Source organism: Alligator sinensis, unplaced genomic scaffold (genome assembly GCF_000455745.1).
Source record: "Alligator sinensis unplaced genomic scaffold, ASM45574v1 scaffold623_1, whole genome shotgun sequence".
Classification (NCBI taxonomy): domain Eukaryota; kingdom Metazoa; phylum Chordata; order Crocodylia; family Alligatoridae; genus Alligator; species Alligator sinensis.
Window position 1 is genome coordinate 238,438 of NW_005842769.1, and position 19,558 is coordinate 257,995.

Genomic DNA, 19,558 nt, shown 5'->3' on the forward strand with positions numbered 1-19,558 from the left:
TCTAAAGAAAGGTCATTAATTGGCAGGCAGTAATTGTATAATTAAGATAGTAATTATATTTTTTTTGTTAATTAAAAATGCATCCTGTATGTCAGAAACCAGAAGTATCGCTCTTCTTTCAAAGACTAACTGATTACTTATTGCACTAAAAGTGATTCCCAAATCAACACATTTCCAGGCACAAAGTAAATAGAACAGCAGAAGTGTTAATCAGAGTCTGTATGAAGTGTTTGCATATTTTAAAGTGCTTTATGAGAAGTACTGCAACATTATAGAAGTGGTAAAAAAAATTGAAAAAAATGTTTCTAACTGGATGGAATCATTTCAGTGGAAACAAACTCTACCTTATATTTTGATCTGATGCATCTGATTGTAATTGGCTCATAGCAGGGGCAGGCAATTATTTCGGGCGGAGGGCTGCTTACCCAGTTTTGGCAAGCTGTCAAGGGCCACATGGGTAGCCCCGCCCCTTGACAGGTGCCCCACCCCCTGGTCACCATCTTGGGACCAATGTCCCAGTTTCTTGGGACCAATGTCTCAGGGCCAGCACTGGCAGGGCCCAGAGTGGGGTGCAGGCTGGCAGGGGTCTGTGGAGCCAGGCTGGGCTGCACCAGCAGGGATGGGGGGGTGCTGGCCTGGCTCCATAGAGCCCCTACTGGCTGGGACCCTGTACCCCTGCTGCCCTGCTCTGGGACCCACTGGCACTGGCCCTGGGACACTGGTGTGGGGGGCCCTGTGCACCCGCTCACTCCCAGTGCCCCCCAGCCCCATGGTACAGGCGGGTGGGGCAGCATGCAGTCCTGATCCCGTGCTACCCAGCAGGGGACGAGCTGGTGCTGTGTACTCCCTGCTGCAGCTGCTCACAGCCCGCGTGGGGCTGTCCTGAGCAGGCACAGGCAGCGGCTGCGAGCAGCTGCAGCACAGGGTGCTGGCCACGGGGTAGGGAGGGGCCGTTTTTCCCATGCTCGGCACCAGCTTGTAACACACCCCCACTGCCAGCCTGGGCCCCATGCTGGCTCCGGGCTCACCCATCGGGGCTGTGCCACGGCAGCTGCTGCGGCCCCCCCGCTTGCCACGCTGGGCAGTGTTTGCCCCCCCTGCCTCTGGGCTGCCCAGTTTGCGAGCTCCGGGTGGGTGTCAGCAGCAGCAGCAGCAAACACTGCCTGGTGTGGCAAGCGAGGGGGGGCGGGGGGCGGCGCTGCAGCTGCTGCCACTGTGTGCAGCCCAGCCAGGCAAGCCTGGAGCCAGCACAGGGACCAGGGTGGCAGTGGGGGCAGGTTACAAGCTGGTGCCAAGTGCAGGGGGTGGGGGGGAAAGCAGCCCCTTGCCCACCCCATGCCCAGCGCCCTGCACTGCAGCTGCTTGCAGCCCACGTGGGGCTGCCTGTGCCTGCTCAGGACAGCCCCGTGTGGGCTGTGAGTGGCTGCAGCAGGGAGCACGGGCCACGGGGCCGGTGAGGGGCCACTTTTCCCCAGGCTCCTTCCCTGCCCTTCCCCACTTACCTCAGGTTCCAGCGTGGTGCAGTGTCATAGTCCCAGGCCAGAAGCCCCTGCTGGGGCTTCCAGCCGGGGGGTGGGGCCAGGCGGGCCCTGCTGTTGCGGGAGCCCACCGGGCTTCCCCTGTGTCCTACTGCCCTTGGTTTCTGTCATTTTGACAGGAACCAAGGACAGATCAATATTAATTTTCTAAATTTTTTAGAGGCACCTCGGGCCAGATAGAATGGCCTTGCAGGCCAGATCCAGATCCAGCCTGCAGGCCATATTTTGCCCACCCCTGGTTCATAGGTTTTGATGAATGATACTCTGGGGTGTACCTTACTGAGCCACACTTCCTTCTCCGCATTGAGTTTTGTGTGTATTAAACCTCAGAGCATCCTGGGATGGTCTGACTGAAGTTAATAAAAACCTTGTATGCATGTAATCCTGTTTTCTTTAATAAATATTTTTAGGATTAACACTAGAATAAATTACATTAGGACTAGGCCTTTAAGGCATGATAGCCAAGTAAAAGAACCTAAGAAGTTTGAAAATCTCTGGTCCAGTAATTATTACAATCTTTTCAGCTGTTGTAAAAAACATCTCCCCTTGCATTGCATTCTAATATCTTTCCCTTGATGGTTGTGTGAGTATATTTTACAAACTCACATATGCCATGAACTGTTGTGGACTAATAATGACCTTATTCTGACCAGGTTATGAAGGAGATGGAAAAATATGTACTCAGGTTGACATCTGCTTAATAAATAATGGAGGTTGTCATTCTTTGGCGTCCTGTACTTTCATTCCAGGTAATATGCCTTATTAGGAATTAAGAGATTTTGGTCTGAGTCTTTAGGAAATTTAAATCAGATCACACTAGTTTGTGGCAACACATGGCAGGGACATCCTTTACCTTTAGAATGTTTACTTAACCTTCAGGCAGGTTGGTGGCCTGCCATGCTTGTCTAGCATTATAGGCTTTTACCAAATAATTTTGTAAGAGGTGATGATTGGGAATTTGAAGAGAACATATTGAAAATTGGGAATTTGAAGAGAACATATTGAAAATTTGCAAGAATTTGCACAGTATTGACAGGAACAGATCCAGGTTCTGTCACCAGGTTCAGTTGCACATGTGGGCCACTTTACAGTTACCTTTCTGCAACCAGCTCCCCAATTCCAGTGGCAAGCTTCCTTTTGCTCATCTCTACAAAAGTCCTCAGACTGCCCAGTAACTTGGACTTCGGACTCTTCAATAACTATATCAAATCAAAACACATAGCCTTTTAGTGACCGGTTGGGACACGGGGCAAGGAAATGGTTTTGAAAACATTTTGTACGTTAATAGATTAAAACATTTTATAAAACCCTGCTGCTTATTTGTCTTAGGCATTATTAATGACAAGGCTAAAATGGTTGTAATCAGGATCTGCCTAGTTACTGTGCATACTTTGTCTCATCCCCCATAGGTCTGATGCCTACTTGCATCTGCCCATCAGGCTACACTGGGAGTGGCCATGGACCAAATGGATGTATCCCCATCAGTGATATTTGTCAGCGTCAAAACCCTTGTGTGAATGGGCAGTGCTTAGTAAGTGCTCAGCGTGTTATACTTGGAGAGAAAATGTAGATATTTAGATGTAGCCATTGGATACTGGTGGAACTGTGTTCTGCATTGGTTTATATAGTGCTGTTATTCATGATTTTTACAGGCATAGTGTTATGCCATTGGATAGAGTAGGAGTGAACAGGAACAGAAGTCAATGCAGGATTTGTCCCTCGTTTGTTATATGTGGCAATAATGAGAAATATGTAAATGTAGTTGTCACTTGTATAGTAGTTGTTAAATGCACCCAGCTTCCCTGGTTGATGGTAAATCAGCCACACCAGTTATGAACAGGAGAGATAGTAGGGCTTTTTAAACACAAAATGGTAAATGGAGAGTAAAACTTATGATACAACAGTGACTATCAGTGAACAATGTTTATGGGGAAAACAGTCAAAATTCTGTTCTGGGTCAGAAATGAAGAGCTAGAAAACAGAGAATAAGAATAAATTATTAATTTTTAGCAAAGCAAAAGTGTAATGGGGGAATTCCTTGAAAATCTACTTTAGGGTCCTTGTTAGGCCATTAGGATGGGACTTGGAAGACCTGAATTAATATCCCTGTTCTGTCCAGAGTTGCTTTGCAGAGCTTTGGGAGAGGTAATTAGCACTCCTAAGTGGCAGTACTCATAAGTCCAATAGACTGTCCATGTTGTTGTGTAGACATAGCTTCACCACTTCCAGTTTTCGAAGTAACCCCCAGGGGGTCTCCAATCCACCTGCCCCCTCTCCAGGTCAGGCTGGGCAAACCCCTTTGTGGATCTGGCATTAGAGTTAGATCTATATCACATATAGTACTGGGCAACAGTATTTGCAAATGTGCTGTTCTACTTCATTTTGGGTTACTTCCTCAAACAGAAGTGTGGTAATGTTTGCAAGGTACAGCAGGCGATCTAAAGCACTGCTGGGATACAGAATTAATTAGCTTGTGAACATTGGCTCAGGGTGTATGACTATACTGCTTTCAAGTACAGAGAGAGGCTGTTTGGATCAACCTAGTAAGTTTAATATTGTTTCAATATAAGTATGCAGTGTAGATATGACCTTAGCCTGTCTATGCTACAGCTTTCATCTCTACTACAGGGATAATAGAACTATGCCACCTCATAGGGGGGTTATGAGAATAAGTAAGATTTAACAAGACATACTAAAGTAATGAGACAATGTAAGTACCTATTTTAGGTAGATAAAGATACCATTAGACAGAATACTGACAGATTTTATCTTACATTAGGTTTCTAGGTTACTAGGTTGTTTAGTAACTGAAATGATCTTTTCATATATATATTTCAGTTACTAGAAAACCTGCTGCAGTCCTAAACAAAATACAGGCAACCACTGCTTAGCACTCTTAATTGGTTCCCAAAAAACGGAGCACTAAGCAGAAATAGCATTAAGTGAAACCGAAAGATTTTTACTAACCAAGATGGTGACCATGAGCATTATAATGAAACTTGCTGAACACTAAGTGGAATCAGGTATCAATGTAAAATGAGCATTATAGAGAAATAGCGCTGAGCGAAACAGCATCAAGCAGGAGTTGCCTGCACTTAGGAAAGAGACACGTGTCACAATAAAAATCTCCGTTTAGTGCGCACTGCTGGACAAAAGGAGTTAGTCTTGCAAGGGAAGTGATAGGAAATAGTGAAAATATTATGCTGCTGTTACATAAATTGATGGAGTAAATTGATGGTGGGATTATCACCACTTTGAATACTGCATTCATCTGGCCTACCTATGTCAAAAACTTTATAGCAGGAGCAAGAAGGTCCAGTAATGGGCACCAAAATGAATTAAAGATGTGAAATGGTTTACATATAGTGGTAAATAGGAAAGATTAGGGCTATTTAGAAAAATGATTAATGGGAAGGACAAGAGGAAGAAACACTAAATAATGACAGGTGCAAAGATCAAAGGTGCAAACAAATGTTAGCATTTGTAGTAAACTTATGAGGACCATAAAATGAAACTAAAATGAAAATAAGTTAAAATAGTTAAAAATGAAAATTTTAATCTGCAGAACTCATTGTCAGTAGGTAGGCACAAAGAAAAGTGGAGGAAGTTCCAAGGAAAAATTTGACCTTTCTCAGGCAATGTTGAAGCCCATGCAACGGACTTACAAGCCAGCCCGTTTCTTCCTGATTCTTAAACACTGTATTATGGTTGGGCAGGTATCCCACTAAAAGAGTGACTGCACAGTGGTGCCCTTGCCCAGTAGATTGGTACAAAACACCACAAAGGGAGTAGGCCAAAGATGTGGCTGCAGACTGTTGTTTTACCACATCTGGTGACCTTTGCTCTTCAGGCAACCTCTACTTGGAAGATGCTGGCATTCTGGGGGTGGATGGTGGTGGAGCCATGAGGGGCCCAATCCTTGTTGGGGTAGTGCAGCCCGGGCTCCTTCCATGCCATTTACCCCAAGGTGCGAGTGCACCCACCGTGAGCAGCGAGCCAGGCTGGGGCTCTGTAGTGCAGCTCAGTGCAGCTGCTCAAAGCCTTCCCTCTGCTTGTTGTGAGCAGCCTGGGCTCTGTGTCACTGGTAGAGGCCTACCCAGAGCGCAGACCAGCTGTGGTAGGGAGCTGGGAGGTTGCCAGCAGCTGCACTAAGATCCTTAGAGCCCTGACTTGGCTCGTTGGTTGTGGCAGGTGCATGCACGTCTTAAGGTAGAGAGCAGAAAAGGGGCTGGGCTGGGCTGTGCTGCCACACCAAGGATTGAGCCCCTGCATCTTCCCCATGTCCACCCCAGATGCACATGTCCCCACTGCCAACAAGCCAGGCTGGCTCTGCAGACCCCATTGCAGTTGCTTGTAGTTTCCTGACTGCCTGCCACAGCCAACCTGGGCTCTGTCACCTGCCACAGATCTTGGGCTGCTCGTGGCTGGTGGCAGGGAGGCTGCAAACAGCTGCACCCAGGTCCGCAGAGCCCCAGCCTAGCTTGTTGCCAGTGGTGGGTGCACATGCACCTCCATGCAAATGGTGGGAGAGCCACGAGGGGCCTGATCCTTGTTGTGGCAGCGCAACCCCAGCTCCAGGCCCTTCCCTACCATCTGCTCCAAGGCACATGTGCCAAACAAAATGACTTTGCCTGCCACGCTTTGGCATGCACGTCAGAGGTTGCTGATCCCTGGTTTACACTTGCATCAACTTCAGATATTTTGTGCATTGAGTGAACTTTGCCCAATAAGAAATGTCATAGTTACCTTGGATAGGTTAGTATAAATTTGTAACCCATATACAGTCTCTCGTTTCATAGCATATACCACCAAAAGACATGGATTAGGAAGGCAAGACTTTTTGTGTGTAATATCTTTTATTAGACAAACTGCATAATTGGGATAGACTTAGACAAGCTTTAAAGTATCACAGTACTCTTCTTCAGGTCTCAGGAAGAAACTTTCCCTGTGATCATGTTATTCCATAATTTTTCTAGTGTTTTGTACCTTCCTCTGAAGAAACCTCTAGTCGCCTCTTTTAGATACAGGATATTGGTCCAAGGTGGACCATTGTAATGATTCTTGTGTTCCTTTGATTTAGTGATAGGGATTATCTGCAGTAGTTAAATCCTACTCATAACCTCTCTAAAATATTCAGACTTCAGAGAGACAAGGCTTGAGCCAAATGACCTATAAACAGCGGTTATCCTGGCTCACTTCTAGGGTTTAGATAACCTGGTGTGCTTATTTCTAGGGTGACAATTTCAGCAAACTGTTTCTTGGATGGCTGAAGGAAGACCAATTTTGTATTTTTCAAGTTAGTTGAAAGGCCCTTACAAAACTGCAATTTAATAGACAAAAGAAGGACCAACCTAATCCTATTAAGGTTTTTTTTTTTAAGAATCCACAAATTACCATCAGGACTCAGTGCTGTGTTTATTTTTCTGCATTGGAACTGCTTACTGAAAACAAATGCAAATATGAATAATTTTATTAACTACATCAATTAGTTCAGTTGCCTCACAGTTCACTGTGTTTCTTTTCATTTGGTTTATGCCTACAGGCTACACTCTCTGGATATTTCTGTCTGTGTGATCTGGGATGGACAGGCACTAATTGTACAGAAAACATCAATGAATGTATTAGCAACCCTTGTCAGAATGGTGGGAGCTGCACAGATGGAATTAATGGTTACTCCTGTGAATGCACAAATACTTGGACTGGGCCTCAATGTCAGATTCCCCGGCGGGGTAAGATGAAAAGCATGGTGTCTGAGAGAAGTCATGCTACCAGAATCTGCCTGTCTACATTATCAGTCTGTAAACATCAGGTAGCCAAAAAAGGTGTATGGATTAGAGGTGAAGTTATAATGAAAAACTTTTATAAATCGATGGCTGTCCTGACCCAAAGGTTTTTGAAGGCTGAGAATTTTTCCATGGGCCTCAGTGAATCCTTGGATTAGGTCAACAATGCTAAAATATTCTAGATCTATGTATTTGTCAGCAAGAGCATAACAGATTGGTCAGTTTTAGGCCTACCAGTTTTGACCAGTTCCTTGAAATCCTACAATTAGATAAGTGGTTTTCTAAGTGGCCTCCCAAATCCTGCCATGTCCAGTTGGGAAGGAGGATTTGCAATTGAGTATAGAAATTACATGAGAACAGAATAAGGTTTGGAACTGATTTATACAGTGGCTTCCATGTTTTGGTTGTCTTAAAAGGCTCTAAAAATAAATTAGAGTGTATGAGTGCACTGGTGGTATGCTTTAGGCTAATTCAACCAACTCTTAGGCTTCTTTGAGTGGTGTTTACTGAGTAAGAGAGACAGAATGTGTAAAATGGAGAAAGTGATGTCCATGAAATTAGGGCTATTACCTTCTCTTTTCAAGCAGTGTCATAGGATCTGTAATATTTAGTTGGTACAGCAGCCAGTGACAACAGAGACTTTCATTTAATGTTTCATTTGAGCAATAGCAGTTCTAAGTGACAGCACACCTTATCATCCGTCTGACTAATTACAGTGTGGTACTTGGTAGGAACCTGAATTCTGCACCAAGACTTAATGAACTGGCTCTCTAATTCTGAACCATAGTGACCTATAATTGAGTGATGGAAGAAGACATTGGCTTAAAAACCAGAAGAATAACAGTGTGCTAGAAACATTGAAACAGGTCATTGTAAAACAGCAGCTGACCAAGTATGTCCTCAGCCAAAAATGTAGCATCACCACAGTCTACAGAGATTAGGAGAGAGAAATGAAGTCCTAAAATTTTCTGCTGACAACAAAAGCTTGAAAAAAAATTGTAAAGTGAAAAATTAATTAAAGGAAATGTAAGCCAAAGAGCCAAGGGGCTTTAAGCTTATAGGGTGATTTCAAGGATCTGTCTTAGTGCTGCTTTTGCAGTTGCACAATTTTTCCTCTTTATTTTCATTAAGGAATGTCAGTGTGACATGCCAATGAGTGCCCCAGTAGAATCAGTCTGTCAGAGTTTTTCTGGCTCTGTAGTTTCACACATATTGTAAACTGCTATGCAGAAAGCAGAACATTAATTAGAACTGTATATGGCATATAGCATGTAACCCTTTTAAAGAGTCACTGTTCTATTTAGAGATATCTCGTTATGTTTTATTCTTAATTTGTTTTTTCTCTTGATTATTTTTATTATTAATTCCTGTTTGAAAACAAGAGTTTTGTTTCTGAATCATTCATAACAGAGCCAGAGAATATTTCAATATTTGGTAGTTGCCAATCAGGACCCAAAGTCAAAACATCACTGTTTTATGGATGAAAAGTAATGAACATTTTAAATTTGAAAATAATGGAGTATTTTGTATGGACACTTATAATCAGCTTTAAAACAGTTTGTCATTCCCCGAATCAAAAAGCTTGTTCAGTTCAGCAAACTGAAATGAGAATGTTATATTTTAAAGCAGTTGGGTATTAAACCAAATCTGCCTAGTAGTGCCATGAAATTTCATGGGATTTGTGTTTTGGGTGTCTCTTGTCCCTGTTTTTCCTTTATAGACTGGGATCCTGGCCTGCAATTCCTATGATCTACTATACAGTTTAGTTAGAGGAGAGATTGGACTATATCATGCAAGATGTAGTCTGGCCAGGAAGGAAGAATGCAGATATGAAGCACCTGAATTTACGATTCCCGTGAGTCAAGAGACCACCACAAGCACAGGTGGTTTAATGTTAAACTGAAACAGTTAGACAAACCAAATGTTTCAGTCCAAATGGTAGTGTTAGGTTAATGCTGTAGCCCTGATGGTCCAGGCATTACACAAAAGGCAAGGATTTTTTGGGTGTGATATCTTTTATTGGACCAGCTTCACGGTTGGAATGAAGTTAGACAAGCTTTCAAATGCAAGACATTCTTCATCAGGTCTGAGGAGGGAAGCTTCATCATTCCTGATAGAAAATCAAAATCTTTTTGAAAAATGGACATTTTTTTGTAGACATTTTCTTATTTCCCTCCAAAATAATTCTCTCTAAGAAAACCTGAGGTCACTCTGCTCCTAGCAAATCCCATTCTTCTTATACAACTATTTTTCATTTTTGTTTTATATATTGAGCATACCATCTGTTAAACTAAAGGGTTTCACTTGATTTATGTCCACATTGGAAAAGCTGTATTTAATCTGTTTCACTGTTTTTTCTCCAGTGTGTGGAGGATTCCTCTCAGGTTTCAATGGGACATTCAGCTACCCTAACAGTCCAAGTAGTCAGCAATATGATAACCAGGTCAGCTGTGCTTGGGTTATTCGAATTAACCCCAACAAGGTAATTGAGAGTTTACCTAAAATAAATCATCTGCTGGAATGACTAACTACCCATTCATCAACACAATATAACCCTATCCAGGAAGAGTTACTGAAGTCAGGAAAAATGGTTTCAGAGGGTGAATTTCAGTTCAAGGGAAGAAGTATTAATTCAAACATCAGAATAAGTAATAAAAAATTGAAAGTATTTCACATTCAATGCATTCTCTCCTGCAACCAGTAATTATTCAGTATTGCTGTTTCCAAGTACTCATATATCATGAGTTAACTCCCTCAGAATGATACGGTTTGAAACAAAAAGAACACATTTGGGATTTTTTATTTACCATCAGATTTCTGAACACATTTTGGTCACATTTTCAAGCTTTTCTTTGTTTCCATGAGGGTTAGAAATTTTTCTTACAAAAAATAAAAGCCAAGATTCAAATATAATGACTTGACTCCAGGATCTGTGGCTTTAAGAAAAAAACTAACTGAGTGTAAAAGGAACTGGATGTAAAAATATTAGGTTTTTAAAGTATTAATCATTAAGTGTTATAACTACATGGATATTTTGATAATTTTGGCTCTGACGTTCTAAATGATCTTAAAAATTGCAAAATATTTAATTGCTTCTTTGCAAACTGGAATTCTTGCCAGGGGAGTGAACTTTTTTTCTTTAATTCTGACAGTTGCAAAAAATTAATTAGCTAAAATTAATTGTTTATACAACAGTGTATGCCCCATCCTCAGTTTCAATCCTATTGATTTCAATGGAGCTTCACATCTGAGGATCAATACCTAGGTAAAATTCTGTATGCTGTTATTTGCCCAGAGTAGGTCCCTAGAAATCAGAATTTATATCTACAAATAATCCACATTTTCCTACTCAAAGAAAGATACCTAGCACAATAAAAAGGATGGGTAGATGCTAGTTTGTAAAATATCACGGTGAATCGGTAATGAAATATTTTAGGTCATCCTGTATGTATTTCAAGTTTTTAACATTATGCTATCAAGTTTAGCTCTGAGGATCCTATAGTGAGAGGTCCTGAATAATTATTTGTTATGAGGCTAAAGACATCCGGAGTTAAGTCCACTTCAGACAACTTTTCTTTCTGTCTGGATTTCTCTTTATCTCCTCTCCTTTCTTTTGAGCCTCAAGATCATCTAATGCCTTCCTCTGTCCTGTGTTTTTTCAGGAAATTACATAATGGCTCCAGAGCTTGCCTCACAGCCTTACACAGTTGTATGGACAGGTGCATCTGCTCTGTCTAGGGTTATTGTATAAACAGTATATAATCATTCTTGTTTATATTTCAGGCCACTGATGTAAAAAGAAAATGATCTAATTTCTCCTGTTTCTTGTTAGATCCTGCATATTACTTTCCCATTCTTCCAACTGGAAGCTAGCAACAACTGTAACGGTGACTTCCTTCAAATTCATGATGGGGACTCACCCTCTGCGCACATGCTAGGAAAATACTGTGGCTCATCTCACCCTGCTGAGCTTTTTAGTAGCCACAATTCTTTGTATTTCTGGTTCCATTCTGACCACACAGGGAATGCAGGGGGATTTACAGTGAAATGGGAGTCTCGAGAACCCGGTAAGTTTTAAGAGTTATCAGGTATTTAGCAAAAAGGGAAAAAAACACCCAATTTATTTGACTTCATTTATAAATCTCAATAGCTGAATAACAGTTTTGACTGATGAATAAGGAAGAAGAAACATTGGCTGTTGCATTATTTTTAGATACTCAGAATCAAATTTTAAACAATACATTGCTAGAATTTCATTTTAGTCTTTAAGCCTGTTTTGCTTTGCCTGTGAAAAATCCCCAAAAGTTTACTAGCATCCCATGCCTATGTATTCCCTCATCTCCTGCAAATATCTGGTACCTTGAGCAGGTACCAGGTAAGTTTTCTTTTTCTGTCATTGTCAGTCTGCAGAGGACTAAAGTTGAAAAGGTAAAACGGTGCCTTCAGTATAAGAATGTATACCAAAATACAACCAACTTGTCATGATCTGCTTTTGGTTTTGTGCTCTGTCTCTTATGTCTTAATTTCTGATGACAGTAAATTCACAATTGTTCCAAGAGACCAGGCTGTATATTTCCTGAAGAAGCTACAAAGTTATGTTGTCTACTTCCAAATACATTTAGACACTTCGGGTTTATTAGGTCTGAATGTCACATAGGAGGAACTGCAGTGAAAAAGATGTTGAAGAAAGAGAAGAGAAAGTTTGGTGGGAAAAAATAGTAAAAAATACATCAGAAAGAAAGCATAAATACATCAAAGTTGTGAAAAAGGGAGAGGGGGAGCCAAACTTTTAAATAAATAACAAAATATAACTTGTGTACGGCATCCAAAGCACCCACCTTGGTGTGAGAGAGAATTTCTCTTCCACCTGGTCTACATAAGGCAATGCACAACCAACATTTTAGGTTGATGATTTAGATTAAGTCTCTAATTTCTGAGAATTTGCAATAAATAGAATCTTGTGTTCATATGATCAGTGGCTAATTGTAAGGAAACTGGTTTATAAACATTAGATTTTGTAAAATATTAATCAGTAAATTTTATGTCCACACTAATATTTTGATGCTAATTTGGGCTCAACATTTCCAGTTTTATTTTTAAAGCCTCTATGCACTTAATTTCCTGTTTAAAGATGAGAATTATTTCACTTTGACAGTATATGAAAAATTAATTAGCTAAAGTCTCTTGATTTACTACAAGTTTATACAACAGTATATGCTAGATCTTCCACTTCAAATCTATGTACCACCATTGATATCAGTGGAGCACCATGGCTTTACCCCATCTGAAGATCTCGACCTGTGTATAGTTATGCTATTGTTGTTAGCACAAACTTCCTTTTAATTTGAAAAAAATCTTTAAAAAATGGACTCTGTCTTCGGCTGGGATAACAAGTGGGGGATTAAGATTTAAAAATTCACAAATCCAGACTAGTGTTGTAAAGCCAAAGCAGTCAATTCAATCTCTGAAGATTTGCATACGTTTATCCTTTGCGGGAGAAGACGAGTGCATCCAGCAGTGGGAGGGGAGGGAAGAAGGGAGAAAAGAAGTGGGAAAGAAAAAGGAAAGGAGAAAAAGAGAGAGAAGGAAAAAGAGAAAAAAGGGAAAAGGAAGAGAATGAAGGGAGGGGTAGAGGCTAGGTCACGTGAGTACATAGGTGACTTATAAGTCCGATTTTTGCTTTGAACGATCTCCTGCAGCAGGGACAGGAGAGTGATGAGCACTGGATACGGGAGGTTTTCATTTTCCTGACTGCGTGTTTCTTCATTGCTTCTACTGTGCATTGCTGTTCAAAGGCCAATGCTCTGTTTTGGATTTGAGGCCTCCAGGATGGATGGTCACGAGCGATTTGCTTCTATGACTTTTGGTTGATGCCAAAACTCTTTAGGGACTCCTTTAGGGTGTCCTTGTACCGCTTCTTTGGTGCACCGCAAAAGCGTACTCCGTTTGACAATTCGCCATAGAAGACTTTCTTTGGCAGGCAAGTGTCAGGCATTCTTGAGAGGTGGCCGGCCCATCTTAGCTGTGCCAGTTTCAGCAGGGTGTGAATACTGGGGAAAGTTGATCTTCCGAGCACCTTGCTGTCTGGAATCTTGTCCTGCCACTTGATCTTTAGTATCTTTCGCAGGCAGCACAAGTGGAATTGGTTTAGTTTCTTGGCAGGATGCTGGTAAATGGTCCAGGTTTCGCAGGCATAAAGGAGGGTCAGAAGATATTCAATCCTGCTCTAAACCAACAGTAGTTCTATTCAGTTACTGAGAGGGTCCATTTATTTATGGACCCTCTATGTGCAGCTTTGAAAATACTTGGGTTCTGCTTTTATTATTCATAGACTGATTGAAAGGTAAACCTAAAAGAAACAAACAGGTTCTTCTTTTTGATATATTGGCAGGGGGAGGGGGGCTAAAAGTCCAGTAAATCTCCAGCAGTAGAACAGTTTAATTATGTGAACCCTGAAAGTTGGATGAAAGAGTAAAATAATTCTCTAAAAATAATTCTCTAAAAATAACTCTATTTTTTTTTCTGCTTAGAATGTGGTGGTGAACTTACAAGTATTTATGGCTCAATATATACGCCAGGATATCCTGGTAACTACCCTCCTAATAGAGATTGTTACTGGAGCATCTCAACCAATCCTGGTCTTCTCATCACATTTGCCTTTGGCACACTAAGTCTTGAACATCATGATAATTGCAGCCAAGACTATCTGGAGGTAAATCTCAGTAGTAGTAATGACAAAAATGTGATGCTAGTACTATTGCAAAAAAGATTTCAACATTCTGTGACAGCAGTTATCCAATTTCCTAAAGTCACTGGACCCATTTATATCATCTCTGCCACAGAACCCATACCCCTATCCTGAAGACTGATGCAGAGCCAGGTAGCAGTGACAGCACACTGCCTCCCCACCTGCTCCTCCCTAACCCCCTGACCTCGTTGCAAAACCCATGATGACCTATCACGGAACCCCAGGGTTCCATAGAACAGTTTGAAAAACACTATTCTGTGACACGTTGGCTGCGTTTACACGTGCGGCGGACTGTGCAGTAACCAGCATTACTGTGCAGTAATGCATAAGGAAGTACTAAATGACTGCGCAGTAACCAACATTACTGTGCAGTTCCGTCACTGCATGGTTTTTGCCTGACGCTACTACTTAGTAGCAATGAGCTATTACACAGTAGCTCGTAACTACTGCGCAGTAGTGTTGCCATATGGTTAGCGCCTGGCAATGCTACTGCACGGTAGCAGTAGCTCGTTGCTACTGCATCGTAGCATCTCATGTAGATGTGCCCACAGAAATATAATGCTGACAAAGTTAAACCACAGGCCACCCTCTCTCACTTTCCCAAAGTGCAAACTCCCTCTGTTTTAGAAGTGTGAAAAGGAAGGGTTTTCAATGAGCACTTACCACTAGTAAAAATGCTGAAGAATTTAGGTGCTGAGAGAATGTGTATGCCTTTTGGAAGGAAAGGAAATATGGCCTTTTGGAAATTTCTAGCGGTACAAGTCACCATACTTAGAATGATTCCTTCTACTTGTCCCTAGAAAGCTTCCCATGAAATAGTATTTTACTGGAAACAGGTATAACCACAAATGGTATCAGTCATTCAGGGAAGAAAAGAAGAAAAAAAATAAACTTCCCCATTATAATTTTTTAGAGACTATCTAAAATGTATACACTGTTATAAGCGTACTTAATAAAAGAGGATATTTCTATTTTAATTATCCAAACGAAGCTCCTCTTAATGATAAATTTGACTTTAGAATCCAGACTTTTGAGTAACCTAGCCAGTCACATGATTGGTTACTTAAAAATATAATAGCTTAGTATTTCTAATCATGTAGCTTCTTAGCAGTAATAATCAAACACACATTTTTATTCTTGTTATTTAGCTGTATGTTTACATTTAGTACTGCAGCAAGGGTGGTGCCAGCAGTGCACTGGGTGCCTTTGCATTAGTCTGGATGGTGACTTGGGAGGACGGGTAAAAAGTGGGTGCCTATGGCAACTGTGCAATAGCAATTGTGATCATTGTGGCAGCCAGAAACCGCTGCCCCTCCTGTACACTAGGGACCTGGCTGCATCTCTATGTTGCTGTTTATATTAATAATGAAAGGTCTTGGCTCTCATTTTACAATCTGGCTTGAGTAAGGAGAAGAAGATAGCTGCACGACTCCAGAAACAGGGCAAGAATTAATATAGCCAGGGTCTAGTATCTTCTCCCACAACATTTCCTCCATGGCTGCTACTGTGTCATTGCTGGTGGAGCTCTACTACAGCTTGTCTTGCAAATGCGGCAAGGGGAAGGCAAGGAGGGAAGGAAAATGGTGGTGCAGCTGCAAATGTCTGTCTCCTCAGGAAAGTTGTATCCCTTCTTTGTGAATCCTTAAACTCTTTAGGTTCAATGATGGGGTAGCCTCCAAAATTTGTCTCTCCCTGAAACTGTTGTCACGGGAAAGGATGATTCTGGGAAAACTTTGCAAGGTGGATGTCCCAAAATGTTCTTCCTCTTTTAGGCACCCCATTAATAATACCACTGTTGTTTATGTCTTGGTTGCACTTAAATCTACTAGGCATTGCCCCATACTTCTTCCAAATATGGTGGGAATATGTTACCAGATTTCCCCTCCATTCATAACCTTTCACACACTAACAAGACTGTACATGACCTCCTTTTCTAAGATATCTCTGGGAATATCCATATTGTCTAGCACTGGTATACAGCAGACAACTCTGAGCAGTGGATCACTCTTTTGTTTAGATTCGAGATGGCCTCCTTCCACAAGATCCCATCCTCGGTAAATATTGTAGCACTCGTTCTCCACCCCCACTCCAGACCAGTGGTCCATCTGCATTGCTTCACTTTCATTCTGATGGAGCAGTCAGTGACAGAGGCTTCCACATAATCTATACCACATCACCTTGTAAGTAAAAATGTTCACTTGTAAATATGACAATCCAGAGTTGCTGTGTCTACAAACAGTGACCAGGATAGTGTGGGGACATGTTACATTTTTTGAGGGCAGAGGTAGTTTAATTGTTTTGCTATCTTTAGTTTGCTATGTAGCCAATGGTAAGGGCTAAATATTGTGCCCCGTGATACTTCTGACATCTCATATTAAATTTTCTTTTTCTTGCAGCGGATCCCAACTGTGGAGGAAATTACACTGATAGTGTGGGGGTTATCATGTCCCCTTTCTGGCCTAATCCTTATATTAACAACAGGCAATGTATCTATATTATTAGACAACCAGAGAATGAAAAAATATACCTCAACTTCACACACATGGAAGTTCAGAGTCACAACAGCTGTTCTTGGAATTTCATTGAGGTGACTTTTATTATGCAACTGTTCTGAAATGTTGATTAATTGTAGGCATAAAATTGTAGAGCAAACTCTCAGCCTAGGAGGTGAGAGAGTAGATATTCCATTTTATTATGGTTCAAAAGCCACAGGGGATAATATCCAGGTAATATACAATCAGCAGGAGTCAAAGGTGAGCAAGTATGAATAACCAGCTAGGATTAAGCTGACACTTGGTCAACTCCATATGTTAAAGTGCACTGAACACAAGATAAGCATAAGTAATACCAGAGAAAGAAATGCCCCTGCTTCAAATGTTCTGGGCTCATCTCTTGTTTGATATATTTAAAAAAAAAATCTTCTTTGACCAAAATGGGGATAGGTCCCTATAAACTGAGCTGAGTTAATCTGTTTCTACAGTGAGATCCTTAAAAGATTTGTTATTGCATTAACATAGTTGCCTTTCCTCCTCTTTGAATTTGGAGATTTTTGTTGGAATGAAGTATAATTAATTTCTAAAACTAGAAGGAAATCTGTGTAATGAAAACAGACAGCTTTTGTTTGCCTGGCTTGGTAGTTCTTTTGCCTAATTGCTGGCAGAAGAGCAGCTGAACTTGCAAGAGCCAGAGTAACAAAACAATTTTTGTTGAATACAATCAGTTGGTATTAATTCAGCTAGGCATTTACCTCGTTTGCTGATCAATCCCAGGCAGTTCAGTTTTACTGTACTCTTCTTATCCTCCTCACTCCATCCCTCTCCCATGAACTACTTCAGATCCATTAAGTCCACAACAGAGGAAACAGTATTGGATTTTTTGACCCTGGAAGCAGTTTGATTAAACATATGTGCTTTTTCTCAAGTGCTGCTTAGCTTCATACACCCATCAATCGGCTTGCAGGCTCTAAAAAATTCTCATAAGGTTTAAACTGGAGAGATGACTTTGAACTGTTAAATGATTACTTTAAAATCAGTTTTTGACAACTATTTTCTCACTTTGAAGAGAAACAGAATGCTCCTGTCCACTGTTAATAACAGGAAATGTGCATAGTTACTTTGGTAGCCAGAAACAGCTCATAACATTTGCTCTGGAGGATATTTAGTCTCTGGTTCAGGAAACATCAGACTGAATCCATGGGGGGAGTACAGTAGAGCAGCAAGAAATGAGACACAAAAGCCCTTTGCAGTTAAGAAGACTGTGACATGGCACAACCAAGTCAGAGAGAGCACGTTGGCAATGCCAGTTCCTTCTCATCAGCACCCCTCTAAGCTGCAATGTGACACATTATTTCAAGTGCAGGGTAAAGTGCTCTGTTATCTCTGCTGCTGCTGACTGAATTTTCATTGGACTCTGAATACTAATCAGTGTTTTTAGTGGACTGGGGCAAATCGGGTCAAGAGAATGTATAAATTAACTTGGACTCTAGTTGTGATCATTTTCATACCTAACTGCAGATCTTGTGGGCCAGACTCTGATCTTAGTTACACCAATGTAAATCTGGAGTACTCCATTGGCTTAACTGAATTTCTAGGGATGCTGCCATTGCTACCAGATTCTGGAAAGCCATTCAAACAGCTGGAGACCACCAAATCTCAGCCGTACCTTATTCTTTTCTAGCTAGCCAATATGTAGCACAATGGTAGAGCCTTATGCCAGCCTTAGTCCCTTTCTGGCCCTTGATACCAGGGCTGGGCAGGAAAGAGAGATGATAATTGTGCAGCCATAGCCTGGTCAGACCCAGCTGCTGACATAGGGCACAGATAGAAATAATTTTCGCCTGATCTGGCCACTGAAAGTAGTCTACAGCCATGACCAAACACAAGAGCATGGCTGCAGACTGCTTAAAAAATGACCAGTTAGTTGAAAATCTGAACCTTCACTGAGCAAGGGGTCAGATAAAGACGTTTCAGAACACAGCATTGTTTCAAAACAGAGCATTGTACCTTGTGTCTGCCTCCCAGCCTCCAGCTGTTTTCAGAATGGAAGGGTGGAGAGGGAGTTCGATCTGAGGTTTTTTTCAGCCCCACCTGGAGGGTGAGGCAGGTGTGTTGGAGTCCTCCCAAGGTGGAGTGGCTCAAATTCACCCACCCCGCCCTCCAGCCCTGGCTGGGAGCTCCCTTTCCCCCTCCCCCCACTCCCATTCTGAAACAGGGCAGGCTGGGAAAGAGGAGGGGCTGTTGCCCGGGACAAACTGGTTGAAGGCTCACAGCCAGCGGCTAGATTCCCCTCCCTGCTGGAAACAACAGTGAACATCTGTTTGGTCGGGGGTATCCTTGTAACTCAGAACACTTCTTACAAAGCTGTCTCAGTTACAGCAGGGACCTGCACTTCTGTCTGCACCCATAGTTCCCGCTGAGTGATTGCAACGGTGTGCCACATAGAGCTGTCCCAGCTAGACCAGAGAGCCAGTGGTGCTACTGAGAATGTGTCCTCTTGTTTTCACCAGCATCTCAGTCTTCAGAGCCTACTGCCAAGTGATGGAAAAATCAGTGAAGTAAATCTCTCCCTTGATCTGCAAGTTGATTAACACACTTACAGCCTAAAATAATGTAGAGAATAAAAGCAGAAACCTGATTCCTGATGCATTCTGGAGCACCCTCACTGTAATTAGAACACGTTGGAAATGTTACTGTAACTTTACTTTCACTGGCATTATAACTTTAGAATTGCATCCCTCATTAATTGTCTCTGTTCATGATGTTAGCATCCTTGGGGAGATTTCCACTGAAGTCTATAGAAACTGCACATACAGAGCAAGGATGATATTTTAATGAGAGAAGGCCATGTCTACAGAGACATGAAGAGAATCCCAAATCTTCCATTGTTGGATAGGAATTAAGTATCAAAGGAATATGTAATAACCAAGACCTTGCCCTTCCTCCTCATCCTAAGAATGGCACTTTGGGCAGCACAAGTTCTGCTTGTGCCAG

The 19,558-nt window shown here is 41.8% G+C and overlaps 1 protein-coding gene across 2 annotated transcripts in view; it reads left to right on the forward strand.

The window, feature by feature from the left end:
- Positions 1-19,558, forward strand: part of CUBN (cubilin) — a 243,841-nt gene that overhangs the window by 18,099 nt on the left and 206,184 nt on the right. For both annotated transcript variants that reach the window (XM_025216815.1, XM_025216816.1), the window contains exons 10-17: positions 2,192-2,287; positions 2,948-3,069; positions 7,081-7,267; positions 9,685-9,803; positions 11,154-11,388; positions 13,852-14,033; positions 16,087-16,249; positions 16,466-16,656. In XM_025216815.1, the coding sequence (XP_025072600.1) occupies positions 2,192-2,287; positions 2,948-3,069; positions 7,081-7,267; positions 9,685-9,803; positions 11,154-11,388; positions 13,852-14,033; positions 16,087-16,249; positions 16,466-16,656 (1,295 nt within the window). The remainder of the gene's footprint in view (positions 1-2,191; positions 2,288-2,947; positions 3,070-7,080; positions 7,268-9,684; positions 9,804-11,153; positions 11,389-13,851; positions 14,034-16,086; positions 16,250-16,465; positions 16,657-19,558) is intronic.